A 19,486-nucleotide genomic window follows, 5' to 3' on the forward strand; every position below is an offset into this window, starting at 1 on the left:
GCAAAATGCATTCAGCATAGATTTTGTGAGCACATTTGTGCCGCTACCTAATTTACATAATGCCTTTAGTGAATCAGGCGCTAAAACAACAGAGACAGCGTGTTCAAATAAGCGACGCGATGAATTCCCCTTTGAAATACGGAGGGATCATATACTGATGAAGCGTCTGTGTGGCTCAGTTTTGTGCTTCGCTTGCTCGTCTCTCATGTCCTGGACAGATCGCTGCTGTCTCTTTACTATGAGGAAGACGCAAAGGTGTCACATTTTCCAAAAGTGTCACAACCGTCTTCACTTCACTACATGATTCTTTTGACATCTCAGGGGGCGATGAATTATTAAACAGTTTCCACTAGGAATGTCAGTGCCTGGATCAGTTTTTTCCTTTTTTTGTCTTTTTGTTGATGAAGACAAACTCAAGTTTCCTATCAGTGCCGAAGAAGAAGAACAAGGTGTTCTGAGGCTCTCCTTACAATCGTATCCCAGTTTTGTATCGCCGTTCACGTCACATCACAATGTCAAAATGCGTCACGTCATAATGCACCACACAGCCCCGAAACCCCATCGTGAGTGCTGTTTTTTGATAAATATAGAGGTTTTATTTATAGCGACTGCAGCGGTAAGTGGGGGCCAGCGCTCTGAAAAGAGTCGCGCAGGAAGACGTTTGAGCGGAGTGGAGTAAGGGCAGAGGCGCTTGAGGACAGAGCGACCCAGATGACAGCGCTGCCAGAATAATCACCCCCTCCCAGCCCAGACAAGCCCGGACCGAGGCGCTGCCGCAGGAGCGTTCGCCGCGTGATGTCACTTTTATTACGCCTCGGCTTCACTCCGCACCACAGACGGCCCTCATGAATATTCGCCAGCTGACTTCCGGGGCTCTGCTGCTCACAGTAACGCAAATGAGAAGTGGAGCCTGTGAGAGTTTAACAGTATGTAACACATTCTGGCTCACTGTGTCCCTGTGAATGCAGTGTGAATAGGAGATATCACACAGTAATACTGGGCTGGACCGGTCAAACCTGCCCAAAACAACACTGCCATGAGCCCAACTTAGAACTGTGACTGTGAGACTCAGCTGTGTTGGGGATTTTAATTTGTATTATAACTCTGGATAATAATAGATTGGAAAGAAGTTTGTAATTCTCACTTTGAGATTCAAGGCCCATGTATTTCCAGCAGCCATCAGTCATTTTTATATGTTCAAAAAGGCAGATGTTTCATTAGCCTAATCATCTCAACTCAGTTTTGGTTGCGAGTGTCACACCTACACACATCAAGTGTGTCTGTCGGAGGTCTGTGGATAAAAGCGAGTACTTAATAAATGTAAATGACTGTCACACTCACAGAATAAGAAAGGAAGAGGGGTGACTTACTGAAATACTCTCTTTTCCATATGTAATTTGAACTGTTCAAATTCAATGCTTTGTTACACAACCAGCATGGATATCACTCATTCAGAAGGCACAGGATGTTAGTATCACATCAGGTTGACGTTGGACAGACGTTACATTTTGGTTGAGAATGAAAATTGGGTTGATGTCAGTATTTGACGCCCATTTTACGTTAACTTAAAGTTGGATTTTGGTTACACAACCTAAAAACAACAAATATCAATGTCAGCTGGTGTTGGTATTGGACGTCAAATTAACGTTGACATTAAACGTTGAATTGACATAGAATTTTGGTAACCTGACATCACAACCGAAATTTAACCAAATATAAACTTAGGACGTTTTGTGCCTGCTGGGAATTGATGGAAATAACAGCTTTACTAATGGCGGCATTTTTTTTTTAAGTAATGAGTAATCAAAGAAATTACTGTTTGCCTCGTTACATCGCCGTTACAATTACTGATAATAAATTGTGACGTTACAATAATTTATTATAATATTATTATAATTCTGGCGCTCACCTATTATCGTCCCTGTTTTAATTTCAGCAAATCAGTTTGAGTGAACGCAAACAAGATGATTAATATTCATGAACCCAGCAGCTCATTAATCCTTAGTGCGTTTTATATTGTTATTAGTAGTAGAATTGTTATCAGTATTATTTTCATTTTTTTCCCCTTTTTTCTAGAAACACTAAATTACAAACTATATCTTTAGCACGACCACCAGTCTTAAGTTCAGTTAACATGACAAATATGCATTCATTCATGGTTATTCTAATTACTGAAGTTCTCATTACTAAAGTTTAATGCTAAATTAGTCTGCTGGTGAGTTAACTAAAAAAATCTTTTTAAAATTTAAATTTCATTCAACATATTTAATATTGGGGGGGATCCAAGTTATTTTGAGGGCTTGTGTCAAATATTACAATTTGTCATGTCTTTTGCAACCCAAATAAGTTGGTAAATCTCGCCATCATTAATGACAATATTTTTTCTATGTGTTTCACAGGTTATGGCATCTCCAGTTTCTCAGCTGAAGATAGCGAGAGGTGGGAGAGTCGCAGGCTGCTGCAGGACTTTGACATTGACAGCAACTACACTGATGAGGTGCAGGTTGGGCCCAATGCTGAAAAGAACTGCACACCACCTGGTAAGAAGTTTAGCACAACACACACATAAAATACCTCATACAGTCTGCCAGCTCTTTTTGGTTCAATAGCACAGATGAAACAGGAATGCTATTGTTTTTTTTTTAAGGAACTTAGTATGACAGATGACTAATGTCACATTGGAAACAACACCTCGATATGATTGAGCAAAAAGTTTCACTTCCGTGTTTTTTTTTTGTTTTGTGTTTTTTTTAAGGGTAAAATTTTCATACTGGAATGTGAATTAGATTCTGTGAATCTTAATATCAAGTATTTTCTAAAATGAATAATATTCTCATGTCTTTTGTTCTCCTCTGGTTTGTGAGTCCACAGAGGTGTTAGTTCTGTATCAGGACTATCCTGTCATCAGTAAGTCAGACACTGACTCTTTTGTTGCGTATGAGTGAGTAATCTCGCTGACACAGACTTTGCTATTGTTTCTCTTGGGACGCGCTGGCTAGAGAACATAATGTCTATTTCAAACCATAGAGACCCGTGAGCAGTGATCAGTTCAAAGGTCAACAGTGGGTTTTTGTCCAAGGTGAAGACCAGACACGTCACCTTATGAAGACATTAAGGCTAATGAAAGAGTTCTTGAACACAGAACACAATTCTGTCAACTGCAATGGATGAGTTTGATTTGAAATTTGGTTAATGTCTGTACAAGATCTCATGGTAAACACATTCACACCCACTTTTAATTTGTGACTGAATTAGTATAAACAATTTGACGTTTCCAATCTGTTCCTCATTATATTTTCTCATTGTTATTCATTGTTTATTTGCACGGTTGGTGTAGATCTTCTGTGTAATTCGATGCACTAGGCTACATTGTGCGCCACGCTCTTGGATGATATGAAGAGGCCAATTAGAACAGGTCTGTGGGAGAGGCGAGGATGAACAAAGGGGTCATCGATACTGTGTGGGTCTATTGATTGACCGTCTCCCTCTTCTTTCAAAGCTCTCCTCTTTCCCCCCTGCAATGCGTTTGCCGTAGACGGGATCTACTACAGCACACTGTTAGTATCTGATTCCACTTCTCTGCTCAGTTAGTTTGTTGCTCTGGAACTTCATACAAATTCATACAGCTGGGTTTTGGTTGATTGATTGTATACATGTTTTTATATAGTGGCGCCAAAAAGTTTTTGGACAATGTTGAAACTGTAACAATGTACAAATTCATTTGTATTAAAAGGGACCTTGAGTATTTAGAGTTGTATGGCTAAATATAATGATGTTTCTCACTGAAATACATGGTAGAATACCCATGAATTATTTAAAAAATCTATATTATACATACATATTTTGGAATATGATATTTCGATGGTATGAAATGGTGGCACTTGGTGAGCTACTGGCACTTCTTGTTGCTATTTTTACCACAACACAACTCACAAAATAAATACAATGACCACAGCTACTGAAAGGCAACAGATGATGATAGATATAAGCATAGGTTTAAACCAAATGCTATACCATTGCTTTTCCCCCACAAGGAGTCAAAATGCTTCTGGATATCTTGTGAAATCCACATTGAGAAGCTCCCTCAGTGGCTGAGACGTAATGACAAGCATCTGTATGTTTACATCCTGCCAGGATGGCATCTAGCGTTTCTTGTCTCATCCATTTGTAAGCTCTTTCAGTAGCTGTGGTCTACTAAAAGCCTCAAAGGCATCAGGGCTAAAGTGGAGAGAACAAAGACATGGGTCTTTAGGAAGTTTTATTCATCCACAAGCATCTTCCCATTCTTTTTTCTCTTCTTATCACTAGTAAAGCAGTGAAGACTTACATAGCTTCACTTGTTGCCCTTCCACAGAAAATTACAACCCAAAGTATTTTATTTTCTGAGTTGTGTTGTGGTAAAATTGCGCGATATGACTTTCCTCGATGAACGGTAACAAGAATTTGATAAATGTTCGATATAATATTTATGCGGCAAAGGCAGAACAAAAGAGCGCTAGTCAAAGCGCGCCACTCGGACCGTTTATCCCCTCGGATCAAAGTTCAAATTGCGGTACGGCGCAAACTTACGTAGAGCAGATGCATTCACTCGCTGAGTCTCGGTCTCTAAACAGTGGCAATGTGAAGCGCTTGAATTCAGTAAAGAACACAAATGATTCATTTATAGCCAGATGAAACAGCGCTGACAAACAGGAGAAACACTGTGCACAACGATACAGTCAGAAGGCTTTTTAATCTACAAATCGCCATCATTTACCATGGATTTACTGTAGTAACACTAACTGCACAGTGGTATTGTTTCAGAAATGTGGGTATATTTGCACTGAATTTTATTACATTATTAATGTAGACATGTATTAATATGTATTAATGTACTGACAGAGGATTAATGGAATATAATTACAGTATTTTTTGTGATTAAATAGCGGTTATGCATTTATACTAAATGTATTTCAACTACTGTTTTTCATGCAAATAAGTTACATAGGAACCATATTACATTTTTACTATGGTATTGAGGTGCTATATTTGTGGTTTTAACTGTTATTATCATGATCTATGGATGATACTATGAAAGAGCAATGGTTAAAAAAAAAAAACCCAAACAGTCAGAATAATTAAATTTCACCATATAAAAATAAGGTTGCTACAGTTTTTACAGATATTACTGATTTTGCTAATGAACATAAATCTACATCTGTATCCTCCAGCTACTATCAAATGTGTATTTCTAAGAGACAACATTTTTTTTATTTTATTATTAATATTGTCAAGTAACACAAACCTGTTTCTTGATTTGAAACAATATTACTCATTAAAACATGCAAAATTAAAAATTATTTTTTTCAGTGAAGATATTTATTTTGTTAAGGAAAAATGACTGGAAAAGTGTGAAGAATTAAAAAAAATATGAAGTGTTTGTCATGTTCTGACCATAAAGAATATTTTAAAGCCACATTTAACCATCTGGTTTTTGACAGCTTTCACATTGTAGATTTATGTAATAGTTTCTTAAGGTCATTGTTGAATAAAACTATTAATTTCTTTTTAAAAAAATCTTGCTGACCTCAAACTTTTGAACATTAGTGTATATTCAAATTTAAGATACAAAATTGTTTAAAATAAGGCAAAAATGGCTCAAAGAGTGAAGTTAATTGTGGAAATGACTTGATTGTTATTTGTTTGCAGAAGCCACTTAGTTTGATATTTGGGTTCTATTGCACTGAAATAATACGTATATTTTTAAATGAGGCTTGAGCATCCAAATACTTTGGGGCCACTGTATGTCATAAATACTGTTATTTTATATGTGTTGGCATGGCTTTTATTTTTTATTTGTGGTTAAAGTAGAAAAAGGGAGTGTTTTAGGCTTGAGGGAAACACTTAATCTGCAGTGAACACAGAGGAATGTCAAGTCTTATGCATGGTGAGATAGAGCAAAACTTATGATTTGACATCTGTCCAGAAATAAAACAGAGCAGGAGGTCATTTTCCATGGGGAGCCATTGTGTTTGCAGTGAGCTCAGTGTGTAACGGCCCGGCTCTGCTGTTATGAGGTGTAAAGGGAGCAGCTTTGCGTCCGTAACACAGCGTGGCCTGCCTGCTTTTGTTTGTGTTTTTTTCTGTGGGCGGATTTGGGTGAATGTTTCCAAGTGGGGTCCTGGTGTTTTAGGAGGCTGTGTTTCTTGCCAAGCATCTCCTTGATCTCGCCGTTAAAGAGTGAGCTGTGCTCTTAAGCTCTCGCTCGTGTCCAGATGCCCGCTCCCCCACCCGTCTCCAACACCAGCCTGGCGCCTTGGCACAGGTTGAGGGTTTCCTTACTCTGCTGTTCAAAACGATTCTTTCTTTAATACAGCTGTAGAGGTCTACACATTACACCAGAGAATAAGTCTTGCTCATATCCTGATATTCAAACCTGGTTTTTACAACTACTTGGGAATGACAACACTGTTTAAATGTATGAATGAATGCCCTAAGTTATCATTACAGACCACAAGAGTCTTTCCTGAACTTGTGATGATTGACAAAATGACGTCTCATGGCTGCAAGAAACTTGTACATCAAGAGTTTAGGCTATTTTTGACAAAGTGATATTAGACTGGAGACAAAATAACCTTGTTTTGTCTTTAATATTAATACTTTATTTACCCGAAGTTGCATTGAATTAATTAAAAGTGATAGTAAAGACATTCATACTTATAGCATTTATTTTAAACATGTATTCAAACTAATGTTCATCAGAGAATCCTGATCCTGGTTTCTACAAAAAGAATTGAGAGTACAATTGTTTTCAACATTAATAATAATAAGAAATGTTTAATGTGCCAGGTCAGCGTATTTGAATGATTTCTGAAGGATCATGTGACCCTAACAACTGTAAAACTGCAAATTCAGCTTTGCCGTAACAAGAAATATGTATTGTGTAATGTATTTTAAAGAGCAGGCCATACACTAAAAAACAATTTGGGTCAACTTAGAATAATTTGTTACCTGGCTGCCTTAAAAGTTTAGGTTCACACAACTCAAAAAAAGTTTATTCAACTTAAAATGTTAAATTATACTAAGTGACAACTTAGATATTTGAGTTGATTCAACTTACCCATCTGTTAAGTTTAACAAACACAAATATCTAAGTTTTTACTTAGTACAACTTAACATTTCAAGTTGACTAAACTTATTTGAGTTGACTGAACTTAATTTTTTATGGCAGCAGGGTAACAAATTATTTTAAGTTCACTCAACAAATTGTGTTTTTGTTTTTTTACAGTGTATGGGTTTTCTAAAAATATATTTTTTGCAGTTTGTAACGTAGCTATCCTTCACTGTAAACAGTCTGTGAAGTTGATAATCAAAAAAGTGCATGATAAACAAAGATATTGTCTCTCGAAAGAAAGAGTCAACTCAGAGCCACCTTAACAAATTTTTATATTTTCGAATCTTCTGCCTGTTACCGATTTACATCACTAGGTAAAATATTTGCATAATCCACGCCTGGAAATACGAACACTCTGACCTGCCCACAAAAACTTCCGCTAGTTATTGTGTTTACATCATGTCAAGAAGACGCTGTGTTCTGTGCTGTGAAAGCAAGTTTGTTTTGTTTTCATTGCCGAAAGATGATAATGTAAAGAATCAGTGGTTCAAATTAATTTTTTCCACAATACCACAGGAATACAATTCGAAATGGGCTTTTATCTTCATTGGCTTCTGCTTTTCTTTATTTGGAGCAACAAGCGTCTCTGAACCACAACCTGTAAGTACGATTGATATGTTATGTGTACATTTTCAACTGAGTGCTCAAAATAGTAAGTTTTTTGTGCTAATATGTGATGTATACCTGCAGTAGTGCAGCTTTAGGTTTCTAGGTAAGCCACAATATTACTGTCTTGCTGAAATTGTTCTGATAATTCACTGTGAACCCACTTCTTCCTAAGAATGTGTTGATTAATGTAGACTGCCGTTGTGTAATAATAAAGAATGTAGACATATTTTGGTTTACAAACTGTGTTGTTTCATCAGTTCATCAGTCATGTTAGCACTCGGCTAACGTATTCACCGTTATTGTTTTGTTAAGTGTTTACAGTTCAGCAGCTAAACTTTAACTGTGGGCACGATTCGATTGCATAAGTGTTCAAATGTTTTTGTCTTTATTTTAAGAACAGATTGGAGCACTATATTATTGTTTTGGTGCATGCTTTGTCAATGGTAGCCAGGGTTGCCAGGTTTTCACAACAAAACCTGCCCAATTGCTACTTAAAACTAGCCCTAAACTAGTTCAGTCTGTTAAAAACTGCATTCCGGGGTGTAAAATACCATTTTTTGTCAGAGCTTCCTGGGTATATTTACATTCCAGGGGCTAAATATGGCGTTATTGGGGTCGCTTCAACTCGTGGACATCAAAAACAACCGCAGACTTGGCAACATTGAGGGCAGCGCTTGCTAACTTGCTCAAGTACCCTTTCTGTACCAATCACAACAGGCTTGGCCAGCTGACCAATCAGAGCAGAGTAGGCTTATGGAAGGGAGGGTTTTACAGACATTACGTTCAGAACTGATTGAACAAATCGTTTTGAAATCATTGAGAAATGACTTTATGTATAAATGTACGTTCTGAGAAAATGACACTGTTTTCTGAGACGCATTTAAACCTCTTGTAGAGGACTCCAACGCAATATTAGGACAGTTTAAAATACCATATGACTTGCTCTTTAAAATAGAAAGAACTGATTAAATTGTATTTTTCTTTGTTTTTACTGTATTTGTCATCAAATAAATACAAATTTAACAAGTGTTATAATTATATTTAATAATTATTTAATAAATGATTATAATTTTATTCCTGACAATGTATGCTCTCTCTTTCTCTCCTTTTATTGGGCTTTGCAGGCAGAATCTCCCTCTCTCAGCATTCTTTCATCCTTAGCGTACGTGTAGTCATTTAATTTTTTATGCGTTCTCCCGTGTATCTTCAGGATCCTGTGCACAGATCCTCCTCAGCGCTTCCTGAATATTCACAAATGCATCATAACAATCAGACAACCCGTCATTAGCTTGATTACTGAAGCTAATGAGCTGTTAATTATCTCTTCATCCATCAACTCCTATTGTCTGTCACATAGCATTTGTTGCTCAAGCAATAACAGTGATTGACTGGAAGCCATGATAATAGATTATGACCTTTGAACCAATATCAGAAATTAACTTTACCCAAAAATTTACTCACTGGATTTGATTTTCAGAGACTGCTTGTTTGACGATTTCATCGATTTGTGTTAAATACTTCAATATAGTCATTTAATGAAAGTAAATTATTGATCTGAACAATTACGGCTTATGCTATTAAAGTGTTTGCATTTGCCATCCTGCTGTGATAGAGTTGCTCTGCCATCGTTTTCTTATTGTGTTTTCTTCCTCTAACTGAAGTGTGCTCCTGTTTTTGTATTTCTATGTACGCAGTTGGACATTTGGCTAGCAGATGAGTCATGTGACCTGACCTTTGAGAGCAGTGCTGACATTAGGCTTACGGCAGAGAGAGTGTGTAGGACTGCTCAGCTGAAATGTGACTACACATAAAGGCTCGGGCAGATGATTAAAATGCCTGCTCTCGCCTTTTTTCACCTGTCTATTTTCTCTTTATTTCCTCTTTGCAGTTGCCATGCTTTTGTCAGGTGGTCTTCAATATGGTTTTTATCATTTTAGTGCTAAGCCAAAACATTTTCTTGTCACATGAAAGGTTTATGAGTCATCTAATTTATTTAGTGCTATTAAAGGCAAAATTCACCCAAGGGTTATTTAACTAAAACCATTAAAAAATAAAAAAATTAAGTTAAATTAAATTAAATTTAAAAATACAAATATTTGTAACATTATTAATAGGGCTGCCCCCTAATAGTTGACTAACCGTTAGTCGACGATAGGGTTGGGTATCAAGAACTGGTTCTAAATTTCCAAGAACCGGGTATTCGATAAGACACCTGCATTTCGGTTCTGCCTAATAATTCCTGCGTTTGCATTTTAATTCAATTTTAAAGTTTAAAATCAGATGATTTAAGCACAGGAAGGGAAAAAACTTGCGCACTGTTTGTGTGCACCACACACATTTGAAGCACGAGCACTTTGAACAACGGTCCAGGTGCGGTCCAGTGTTTGTTCTCAAACCGTTCCCTTCATTTCTACTGCAGGAAAAGTGGCCGGATCTAACTTCTCTTTTACCTTTTTTACATCTACCGCCCAATATGCACAAAATACAACAGTATATCATCATAAACACAGCCGTTTATGTCGAAAGTGAAAGTAAACAGATGAGAAAGAAAACGCATGTGTAACTGTATTTTTAGATCCATGTGCATTCAGTGTTAAAGAGACAGCAGCCTAATAAACATGCTGCTTGTCATTAATGTTAATGTAGGAACAAAAAAATCTTCCACTGATCTTGACTGAATATCTTTCTAAACTTTAATGAGTTAATCTATATTATATTTATAAAAAAAAAGAAAACTATGCAGAGTTTTTAAGCTTTTGATTTTAATTTCTGTACCTGTAATTAGTTAATTTATTTGCTTGTTCCTATTTTATTACTGACTGTTTACTTGCCTTAACAATTTAAAAACAAAATTAAGTTAAAACAAGTCTTGTAGGCTGCTGATTTTTGCTCATGTTATTCAGCTGCAACATAAAGCTTTGTAAAAATACAGAATAAAAATGTTTGACCTCATTTTTTGTTAACTTTTTAATGTTATTGGAATCAAAACTAGGAATTGTTGTAACACGGTAGTCAAGACAACTGAGGTGTGATCGTAACAATCGTTAAGAATCGGAATCAATAAGCAGAATCGGAATCAATAAAATTCAAATGATACCCAACCCTAGTCGACGAGAAGAGGCTTGGTCGACCAAAGTTGTATTAGTCGCTTAGTCGGAGGGGGAAAATCCACAGAAAGTGCCAAAGTCCTGCAGTTTGTGATGGACAAAATGTTAACGGCTGGTCTATGTGGTAATACAGTACATTGGGCAGGACATCCAAAAGCTCGCCTGTCATGCACTGATGTCAAATATGGCTTATCATCTAAAATATGGAAGTAGTAGGAACTTGCTATTCAGGTGTGCTATTCAAGTGTCTGTGCGGAGTGTGGAAACTGAATAGTAGCACGCTCACTGCATGACAGATGGAGGCACCAGTACGGTCACTTGGACTTAAAACACTGTCATTTTTGGTCATACAGATAAAAGTAATACATCTTTAGAATCTGTAAGGACTGTACATTTATTTGTGTGCACTCAGAATACCAACAAAACACTGTGCTTTTGTAAAATAATGAAAGCAAAAAAACGTTATAAATACAGACATGAAAAATATAGCTATAGAGTGTGAAATGTCTACTTTCAAATGAAGCTATTCAAATGGAAAACAAGTATCTTCAGGTGCCTCACTACTGCGGAGATGACAAGTCATTGTGGCCCACTTTATCTCTTAAGCCCCAATTGTACAGTTTTACAATATTTAACAATAATTATCAGTCTGCAAGATTTTTTTTTAAACTACGTTCCACAGATAAACCACACAATTTTCATGTTAGCTTTGTGGGTTTAATTATAAATGTACAAAGTCTCATTACGCAAGTCTAAACGTGCCCGAAAAGAGGATACAAAGACAACAGCACAGAATACAGTCACACAAAAGCCAAAAGACACAGAAGGGACACCGGAAATGAATAGAGATGTCCAGAAAGAACAAGAAACAGCGATTAATCAGTGGGATGCCCATGTTGCGATTCTGCGTGGGTAGATAGGCAGGCGGCTATCCTGTACACACATTCACAAAACACACACACACGTAGAAAGCAAGCACGGCACATTATGAAAGATGAACATTCGGCATGCCGCTCACAGCTTGGTCATTTAACCACTTTCTACCACTTGAACTTTCTACAGCTGTTCATGGAAAGCTGCAAAGTGAACTAACTTGCCCTTTTTGGTTCTGGACAAATAATAGCCTTTATCCTCTGTTTTGTGGTTTGAGAGAGAGCTTTTTCCTCTTGTGTCAGTCATATTCATGTTCCCCTAATAAAGCAGAACTGCTTACTTGTCAGACCTCTACATTCATCCTATAGTGTTCACTGAACACACATGGAAGCGGTCAGTGTTCTCATAGGAACTCCTGATTTGGACCGTGTCTTCTGAAAAACAAGTTGTATGCTCTTAAATGGCCTTTGTTTACAGTTTACACCTCCCGCGCCTCAAAGGCTCAGTTTCAGATCTCTTTCTCTGGCTATTTGAGCTGCATTTGCACAATCAGAGTAGAGAAAGCACTGAAAATGTGCTGGCCGTGCGCTTTACTGAAACGCCAATATTGCAGTTATAAACACAGCTTGTCTCTCTCTTTTGCACTGTCACTCACTCATTCATGCTTTGTTTCTGTGTTTGCCTCTCTGTTTCTCCATTTTAGTCCTCGCTCCTACAGACATACACACTATGAATGCACCATATAGCGTGTTAGTTATTGGCCATTATTAGGCATTTTTTAATTAACACTGCTGTTTAAAAGTTTGGTTAGATTTTTGGTCAGAAAAATAGCATTTATTACAAATATATTTTGTAACATTAATGTGCTTACTGTTACTTTTGATCAATTAAATGTGTACTTGCTGAATAAAAAATATTATTATTTTTTTTAAATATCTTGCTGGCAGCACTATACCTAGTTTATCAGTCAAAATTGGATCTTTAATTATGCATGTTCAATTCTGTTTTTACCTTTAGTTTACTTTTGCCATCTAACATTTAAAACACTAATAATTTAATAACCTAATAATCATTTAAAACACTAATAATTTAACAACACTGTAATATTAAGATAATATGTGACCCTGGACCACAAAACCAGTCAACAGCAATTTTTTGGAAAACTGAATCGTAAGCTTTCCATTGATGTATGGTTTGTTAGGATATGACAACATTTGGCTGAGATACAACTATTTAAAAAATCTGGAATCTGAGGGTGCTAAATATATATATATATATATATAAATATTGAGAAAATCGCCTTTAAAGTTGTCCAAATGAAGTTCTTAGCATTGCATATTACTAATCAAAAATGTAGTTTTGATATATTTATGGTAGGAAATTTAGAAAATATCTTCATGGAACATGATCATTATTTAATATCAATAATTTCAACCCATACAATGTATTTTTGGCTAATGTTACAAATATACCCGTGCTATGTAGTACTGGTTTTGTGGTCCAGGGTCACATATCAACATTTACATACTGCACATTTGAATGTTGTAATGCATAAATTCATTTTTAGCATTTAAAATGATTGATTTTAGTTGTAAGTGCTTTATTTTTTGTATTTATTTAGACAACAGTGTAAAATTTTACAATATTTAACAATAATTATAAGTCTGCAAGACTGTGTAGATTTTTAAATAAACAGTGCTATTAGTGTATGTAGTTCGTTTGTGTTTTTGTTTATTTATTTATATATTTATTGTTTTTTTTTTTAATCCTATACTGGTTAGTACATGAGAACATCTCCATGGAGACCCACAGATCTACTTCCACTTTGCTTCAAAGCCATATGCTTTGGTCCAGCCTCCCTCCTGCCACAAATACAAAGCAGAGAAAGAGAACCCTTAAGGTGCTTTTTTGTTTCCATGTTTTACCTTAGCCCCGCTCTTTCTCGCTGACTCGGAGCAACCATCAGACAAACAAGTAACTCAAAGTAAAAGCGCATCACTCAGAATAAACAGAGGCTTTCTCAGGAGACGTTCCCTGGTGGCTCAACCTGGATCTTTTAGACACGCTCAAACAGATATTTGTTGTCCTCTTCACTGTGACTAACCAGGTTTTTCCTGTGACTCCGGTCCCTTTGAGGAGAGATTTCTGAGAAATGCTGAGGCACAGGATATGAAAAAAAGAGAAATGCTTCATGTAAGCACGATTCCCAGAGGGGATATTGTTTCTTTAAGTCCAGGCAGGCTGGAGTTTCTAAGTTGTTACTTAGTACAACTTAACATTTCAAGTTGAATAAACCTATTTTAGTTGACTGAACTTAAAATTTTAAGGCAGCAGGGTAACAAATTATTTTAAGCTGGCTCAACAAATTGTGTTTTTTATTTTTTACAGTGTACCAGGCAAATATCATAAATTCCACTTACCGTATCGCCTCAAATATGGGATGATTTATGGGGCAAAATTTAATGTGACATATGATACCATGTTTATGGGGTAGGATTTTCTAGTTTTTCTACTGTGAAATATTATTACAATTTAAAGCTATTTTTGTTTGAATATATTTTAAAATTCAATTTATTCCTATGATGGCAAAGCTGAATTTTCAGTAGCCATTAATCCAGTCTTCTGTGTCACATGATCTTTACGTAATCTTTATTTTTTCTCCTTCAGAAATCATTGCAATATGCTGATTTGGTGCTCAAGTATGTTTATTTTATTTTATTTCGTTTTTTTTATTTTTTATTTTATTATTAGTATTTTTTTATTTATTTCATTTTTAAAATCTTACTTACCCCTGTCTTTTTAACAGTAGTTTATTACTTTTATACTTGCATTACTGTTCCATTTGGAAAGAGTCTTATCATTCCATTACAGTGCTTTACATCACATTACCAGCATGTGCGTTTGGAGTTCAATAAAGCATGCAAGTTGAATGTGTGTATATATAGTGTGTGTTTGATTGTGGCGTTGTGATGTAACTCTAACTAAAGAATAGCCTGCGGACAGTATGACAGACTGAGGACAGTGCTAATGTGGATTCAGGAGGATGCACTGGCCCGAGGAGCTCTGTCACATGTAGAAGAGAAGGTCAGAATGTGCAAGACTGTGTGTGCGTATTTGTATGGAAAATAGATATTAAAAATGAGAATTGAGGATGATGCACATACAGGCACAGCATTTTAAAGCAAATAATGCAAATATAGTTTTATGCTATGTTGCAGATACTGTATCTATAATTTAAATTTATGTTATGAATTATTATAAAAGGAAATAATAGTTAAGTGCTGAAGTATATATTTAAAAAAAAATAGGCTTTGCAGAAAATATATTTTATTCAGGTTATTAAAATGATGTTGGGTGACACACATTTGAATTTTTTTAATTTAGCAGATGCTTTTATACAAATGTTGTGGCATTTTTTGGCATGGCTAAATCTGAGTTACTTGCTTTACTTGGAACTGTCTGATATATTTTGGCAAGACTGACATGAAAGTTGCTTGTAAATTATTTCCCGCTATCTGAGCAATTTGATGTGCAAATGCATTGGTTTAGCACTGAAAATGACAGGATGGCTAAATGCACACAAACATATTGTTCACACATGTGAACTAGCTTAAAAAAATGCAGATGGATTTTCTAAGTTTATGAATGTGTACAATCTAACAAGACTTCTCAGTAAAATTTAACAACGCAGGAAGAAAGACGACGGTAAGAAAAGGTTATTGTATAGAGTCCAAAAATGTTCATCCCTTTATTAGAACACCTTTTATACCTTAATGACTGAAATTACACATTATATTATACATTGTCAGTGCATTGAAGCTGGAGGTATGGGCTTTGCACTGTGTATTGTAGGGGGGATGTGAGGTGGGAGGCGTGTGAGGGGGGGGCTAAATGTCAAATTACTCAGCGCAATGACGACAAAGCTTGCTACACGCGATGTGTCGCTGCGAATCAGCATCTTTTGCTCTCTAAGGGTATATCTGTTTTTGTGTATGTGGGCTTGTATACACATTTAAGCTTTGCTATAAATGGACATGGAGATGATGTTGCACAATGTTGCAAATTCCCCCAGTTCCTGGAATAGTTTGAGAAGGCCAACATCAAAACATGGCAAACATTGTAATCACTCATGCAAACCCACAGTCATGATCTAAAGACGCAGCCAGAAGGACATCCGATAATGCATGTGTGTTTTTGTGCATACGAGAGGCACCATTACTCTTTGCCTTTCAGGCATTTAGATGACATCCACACCTGCATGAAATCAGGGTTTGCATCATCTTTGATGATGAAATGTTGGGTCAGGCTTAGGCTTGATTTACTGTAGCTGTAATCTCATCTCACAAATATTTGCTTCTAGCTGTCAGAATCATTCTTCAAAGGAAGCAAGTTTCTAAGGAAAAGCAAGCCGTGTATTGGAAAAATGTACATTGTGAGTACAAAATACTATTGTACTTTTGGCGTATGTACTACTGTAATTTTAATTATCTTCTCGGTTTACTTGTAAGTTTACTGTATAGCATAAGGTATAGCCTAAAGAGTTTAGAGTAATGTGGTAGCATTTATTCAGCAAGTGTAGAATATAATGGGTCTAGTGTATAATTTGTAGCATATAGATTGCAACAGTGCAGACCCATTTTTCAGTGGCCTTGGTTCTGGAAGTAGAACCAAGAAAAAAAAAAGAAAACAAAGTTACAAGACTATGTATTTGACTTTAATGAGGAAAGAACTCCAATCTTATGAAGCATTGTGAATTGCATAGTTAAAAAGAATGGAGAAATATAAAACTATTCATTTAAAGGGAGAGCGTATGGAGACTGACTCTATTACATCATTTGCAGTGCTTCATCAGAGTAGTGTGGAAGCTAAAGTGTTCTTTTGGTGCAATTTGCTTGTCGCAGTTCTCTGATTGGTGGAGATTTCTTTGCAGAATCATGGGTAATGTAGTTTTCCACTTGGAATACTGTTGTTAAAGTCCCCATGAAATCACAATTTAAGATTTTTGGCTTTTAGTATGAATATATTAGCCTTAAGGTTATCTAAGTGGGGCTGTATGAAATCTGTTTTATTTTTTCCCAAATTCTGTTTTATTTTTTTCCAAATTCCATTTTTTCATTTTAATTTTTAATTCCATTTTTTTTTTTTCCTTTTTAAGGTTTCTGGACTCCTTTTTAATGGTTAAATGACATTTATTAATCAAAAGCATGTCTAATTAATTCAAATCAAACTTAAACAATTTATCAGTTTATTGTGATTTTATCAAAAATTATTGTTTAGGATCCTATGAAATGTTTTATTTTTGCCTACCTTATGTTTTATTGTTACCAAATTCTGTGTTCTAAAATGTCTAATTAGTTGAATGCATAAAAACAAGTTTCATTTATTCTTAAAATAGCCTTTGTTTTTTTTTTTTTGTTGTTTTTTTTTTTGACATTCTATGTTGTTTATCTGATTATAAAAATGAAGGCATAAAGCATTAATTTCATTTTTCTTTTAATTATTGAAAATTAAACAATTTTTTTGGCAAATAAAGGGGATTTACTATTACAGTTAAAACACTGAAGAAATTATTAAAGTATTAGTTATTCCTTAAAAATAAGGGTTTAATAATTTTAGTAGTAGTAGTATATACATTCAATAATAGTAATGTATTTCTACCACAGTGACTTCACATTAAACCAAACTTTTATTTTTACGGGTTGCCGTGACTACCTTTACATTTCTGTGTGTATATGACGATAGTTTTACTCAAATGAAACGGTAAAATGTTCACAAAGTGACTCTCAGAGCAGTTCTGGAGATGTTGTTCATGTATTTATGTCCTCATTTAGTGAGACGGCAGACGCTAATATCACCGCCAGTGTCACGCGCGCTTCAGTATGAGTAGTAAACAAAACCGTGCATGTGCGCCATTCACTAACACGCAGAATTCATATATAAATAGTCGTTTTTCATAACAAGGACAAGTCAGGGGAAAAAACGTGATAAAACATGAAACCGTCAGAATCGCAGCTCTAATGCAGACTGATGGCTTCAACAAAAGTATGTATCATCCCTTAACAACCTTGTAGCCCACAGCAGGTCTGTCCTAAAAGGTTTATAAATTATGGTTAAAATCAATTCTCTTTTGGAGAGAATGAAAGGAATTTTTACTTCCACAACTGTACACGACTAATATAGTTTTCACAGTGTAGGATGTAGAAATTGGCATATAGTGTAAGATGTAGCATATCATGTAAGGTACTGCACAGTGTGTTGTGTGTAGCTCACAGGTTGTAGCATGTAGTAGATGTAGCATACTGTATATTGTGTAACATGCAGTGTGCATTGTGAAGTGTGTAGGGTCACTAGGGTGTAGCATATACGGTTTCTATCAGAAATTGCTGTGTAGTGAACGCATGTGCAGCTAAATTCAGATTTGTCAATTTTTTCTGACAACAGACCAGTCGATATCTTCTATGAAGAAAGAAAAAACACTACATAGCATGTATACTCAGACAAACAGCAACGACACACACCACTGCTTTAAGCATACACATGTGAACACACACGTCCACCCGCCCACCCCCACTCCCGCAGATGTTGTGTGGCAGTGGTGTGAGGTTTTCTTGTCCTTGCGTGGGTCTGTGTTCTGACTCATATAGTGTACCTGTGAGTCGAACCCAACTACAGCTTTTTCACAAACCACAATAATGAAGCAACTTTCTGCATAGCAGCCTAGGGCACGTCACTCTCGTAGTATCGGTACTTCCAGGTACAGTAACGGCGTAATTAGATATTCTCATAAAATGTTGCTGCAATCGTTAGCATACACATTAACAATGTTACATTATGAGGTGTGTACGTATAATAGCAGGTAACAGTGAGAATTAGCGCTTTTTCATCTCAGTGCAATTCTCTGTGATCTCAGGACTCAGGAAACACCACCGCTGTTGAACCTTGTGACATCTGCGGGGACGTTCTCATCAGTGCTTGAGCATCTAATTGGTATTTCTCAGCATGATTTGCTGTGTAACCGGAGCAATAAATCACAGTTAACATAGACATCTTTGCACACCATTAATCTCATTAATGCAGTTTTTCCTTTATAATGAAAATCAATTTTAACAGACTCGGGACATATTTGAGCTGCCTCTCCCAGGGAGACTAAAATGGATAGCCAAGGACAGTACCTCAAGGGAGGCATGTATTTTGATAAATTGAATTCACCTCGAGGTCGCAGAGAAACGTCTTGAGACACTAAACCCACTGAACTTCCTGACCTATCAAACTCCTCCTGTTTTGCAAGGTATTAAATTCACTCAAAAACGTTTTTCCACCCTTGCGTGTTAAAAGGTGTTTCCAGCAGTCCTGTTTTAAAAACAGGCATGAATCTACTGCTATTATAATAGGTACAGATGAAAGGTAAATACTTACTGTTTCAGTTTTGCAGCTTTTGTGTTTGTATCATAAGCATCTGCAGTATTGTTTAAGAGAACAATATGCATTTTTGGACTATGCATGTGTTTTCTGGTTCTGAATGTTAAGGTGTAATGCTTTGTGTTTCAGTATGTTGCTTCTTTGCAACATGCAAGCCACTGGATAACTTGCCATCTTGAAATATCATGAATTTCCTTCTCATTTCGCTTTGCCTAGAGGACAACTTAAAGGAATAGTTCACCCAAAAATTAAAATTACCCCATGATTTACTCATCCCCAAGGCATCCTAGGTGTATATGACTTTTTTCTTTCAGGCAAATCCATT

General features: G+C 36.1%; 1 protein-coding gene across 1 annotated transcript in view; it reads left to right on the top strand.

Annotated features, from left to right (window-relative positions):
• The window catches only part of slc24a3 (solute carrier family 24 member 3), a 92,362-nt gene that overhangs the window by 23,130 nt on the left and 49,746 nt on the right, over positions 1-19,486 (top strand). The window contains exon 2 of the mRNA XM_051126044.1: positions 2,400-2,540. Coding sequence (XP_050982001.1) covers positions 2,400-2,540 — 141 coding nt within the window. The remainder of the gene's footprint in view (positions 1-2,399; positions 2,541-19,486) is intronic.

Source organism: Labeo rohita, chromosome 13 (genome assembly GCF_022985175.1).
Source record: "Labeo rohita strain BAU-BD-2019 chromosome 13, IGBB_LRoh.1.0, whole genome shotgun sequence".
Taxonomy (NCBI): domain Eukaryota; kingdom Metazoa; phylum Chordata; class Actinopteri; order Cypriniformes; family Cyprinidae; genus Labeo; species Labeo rohita.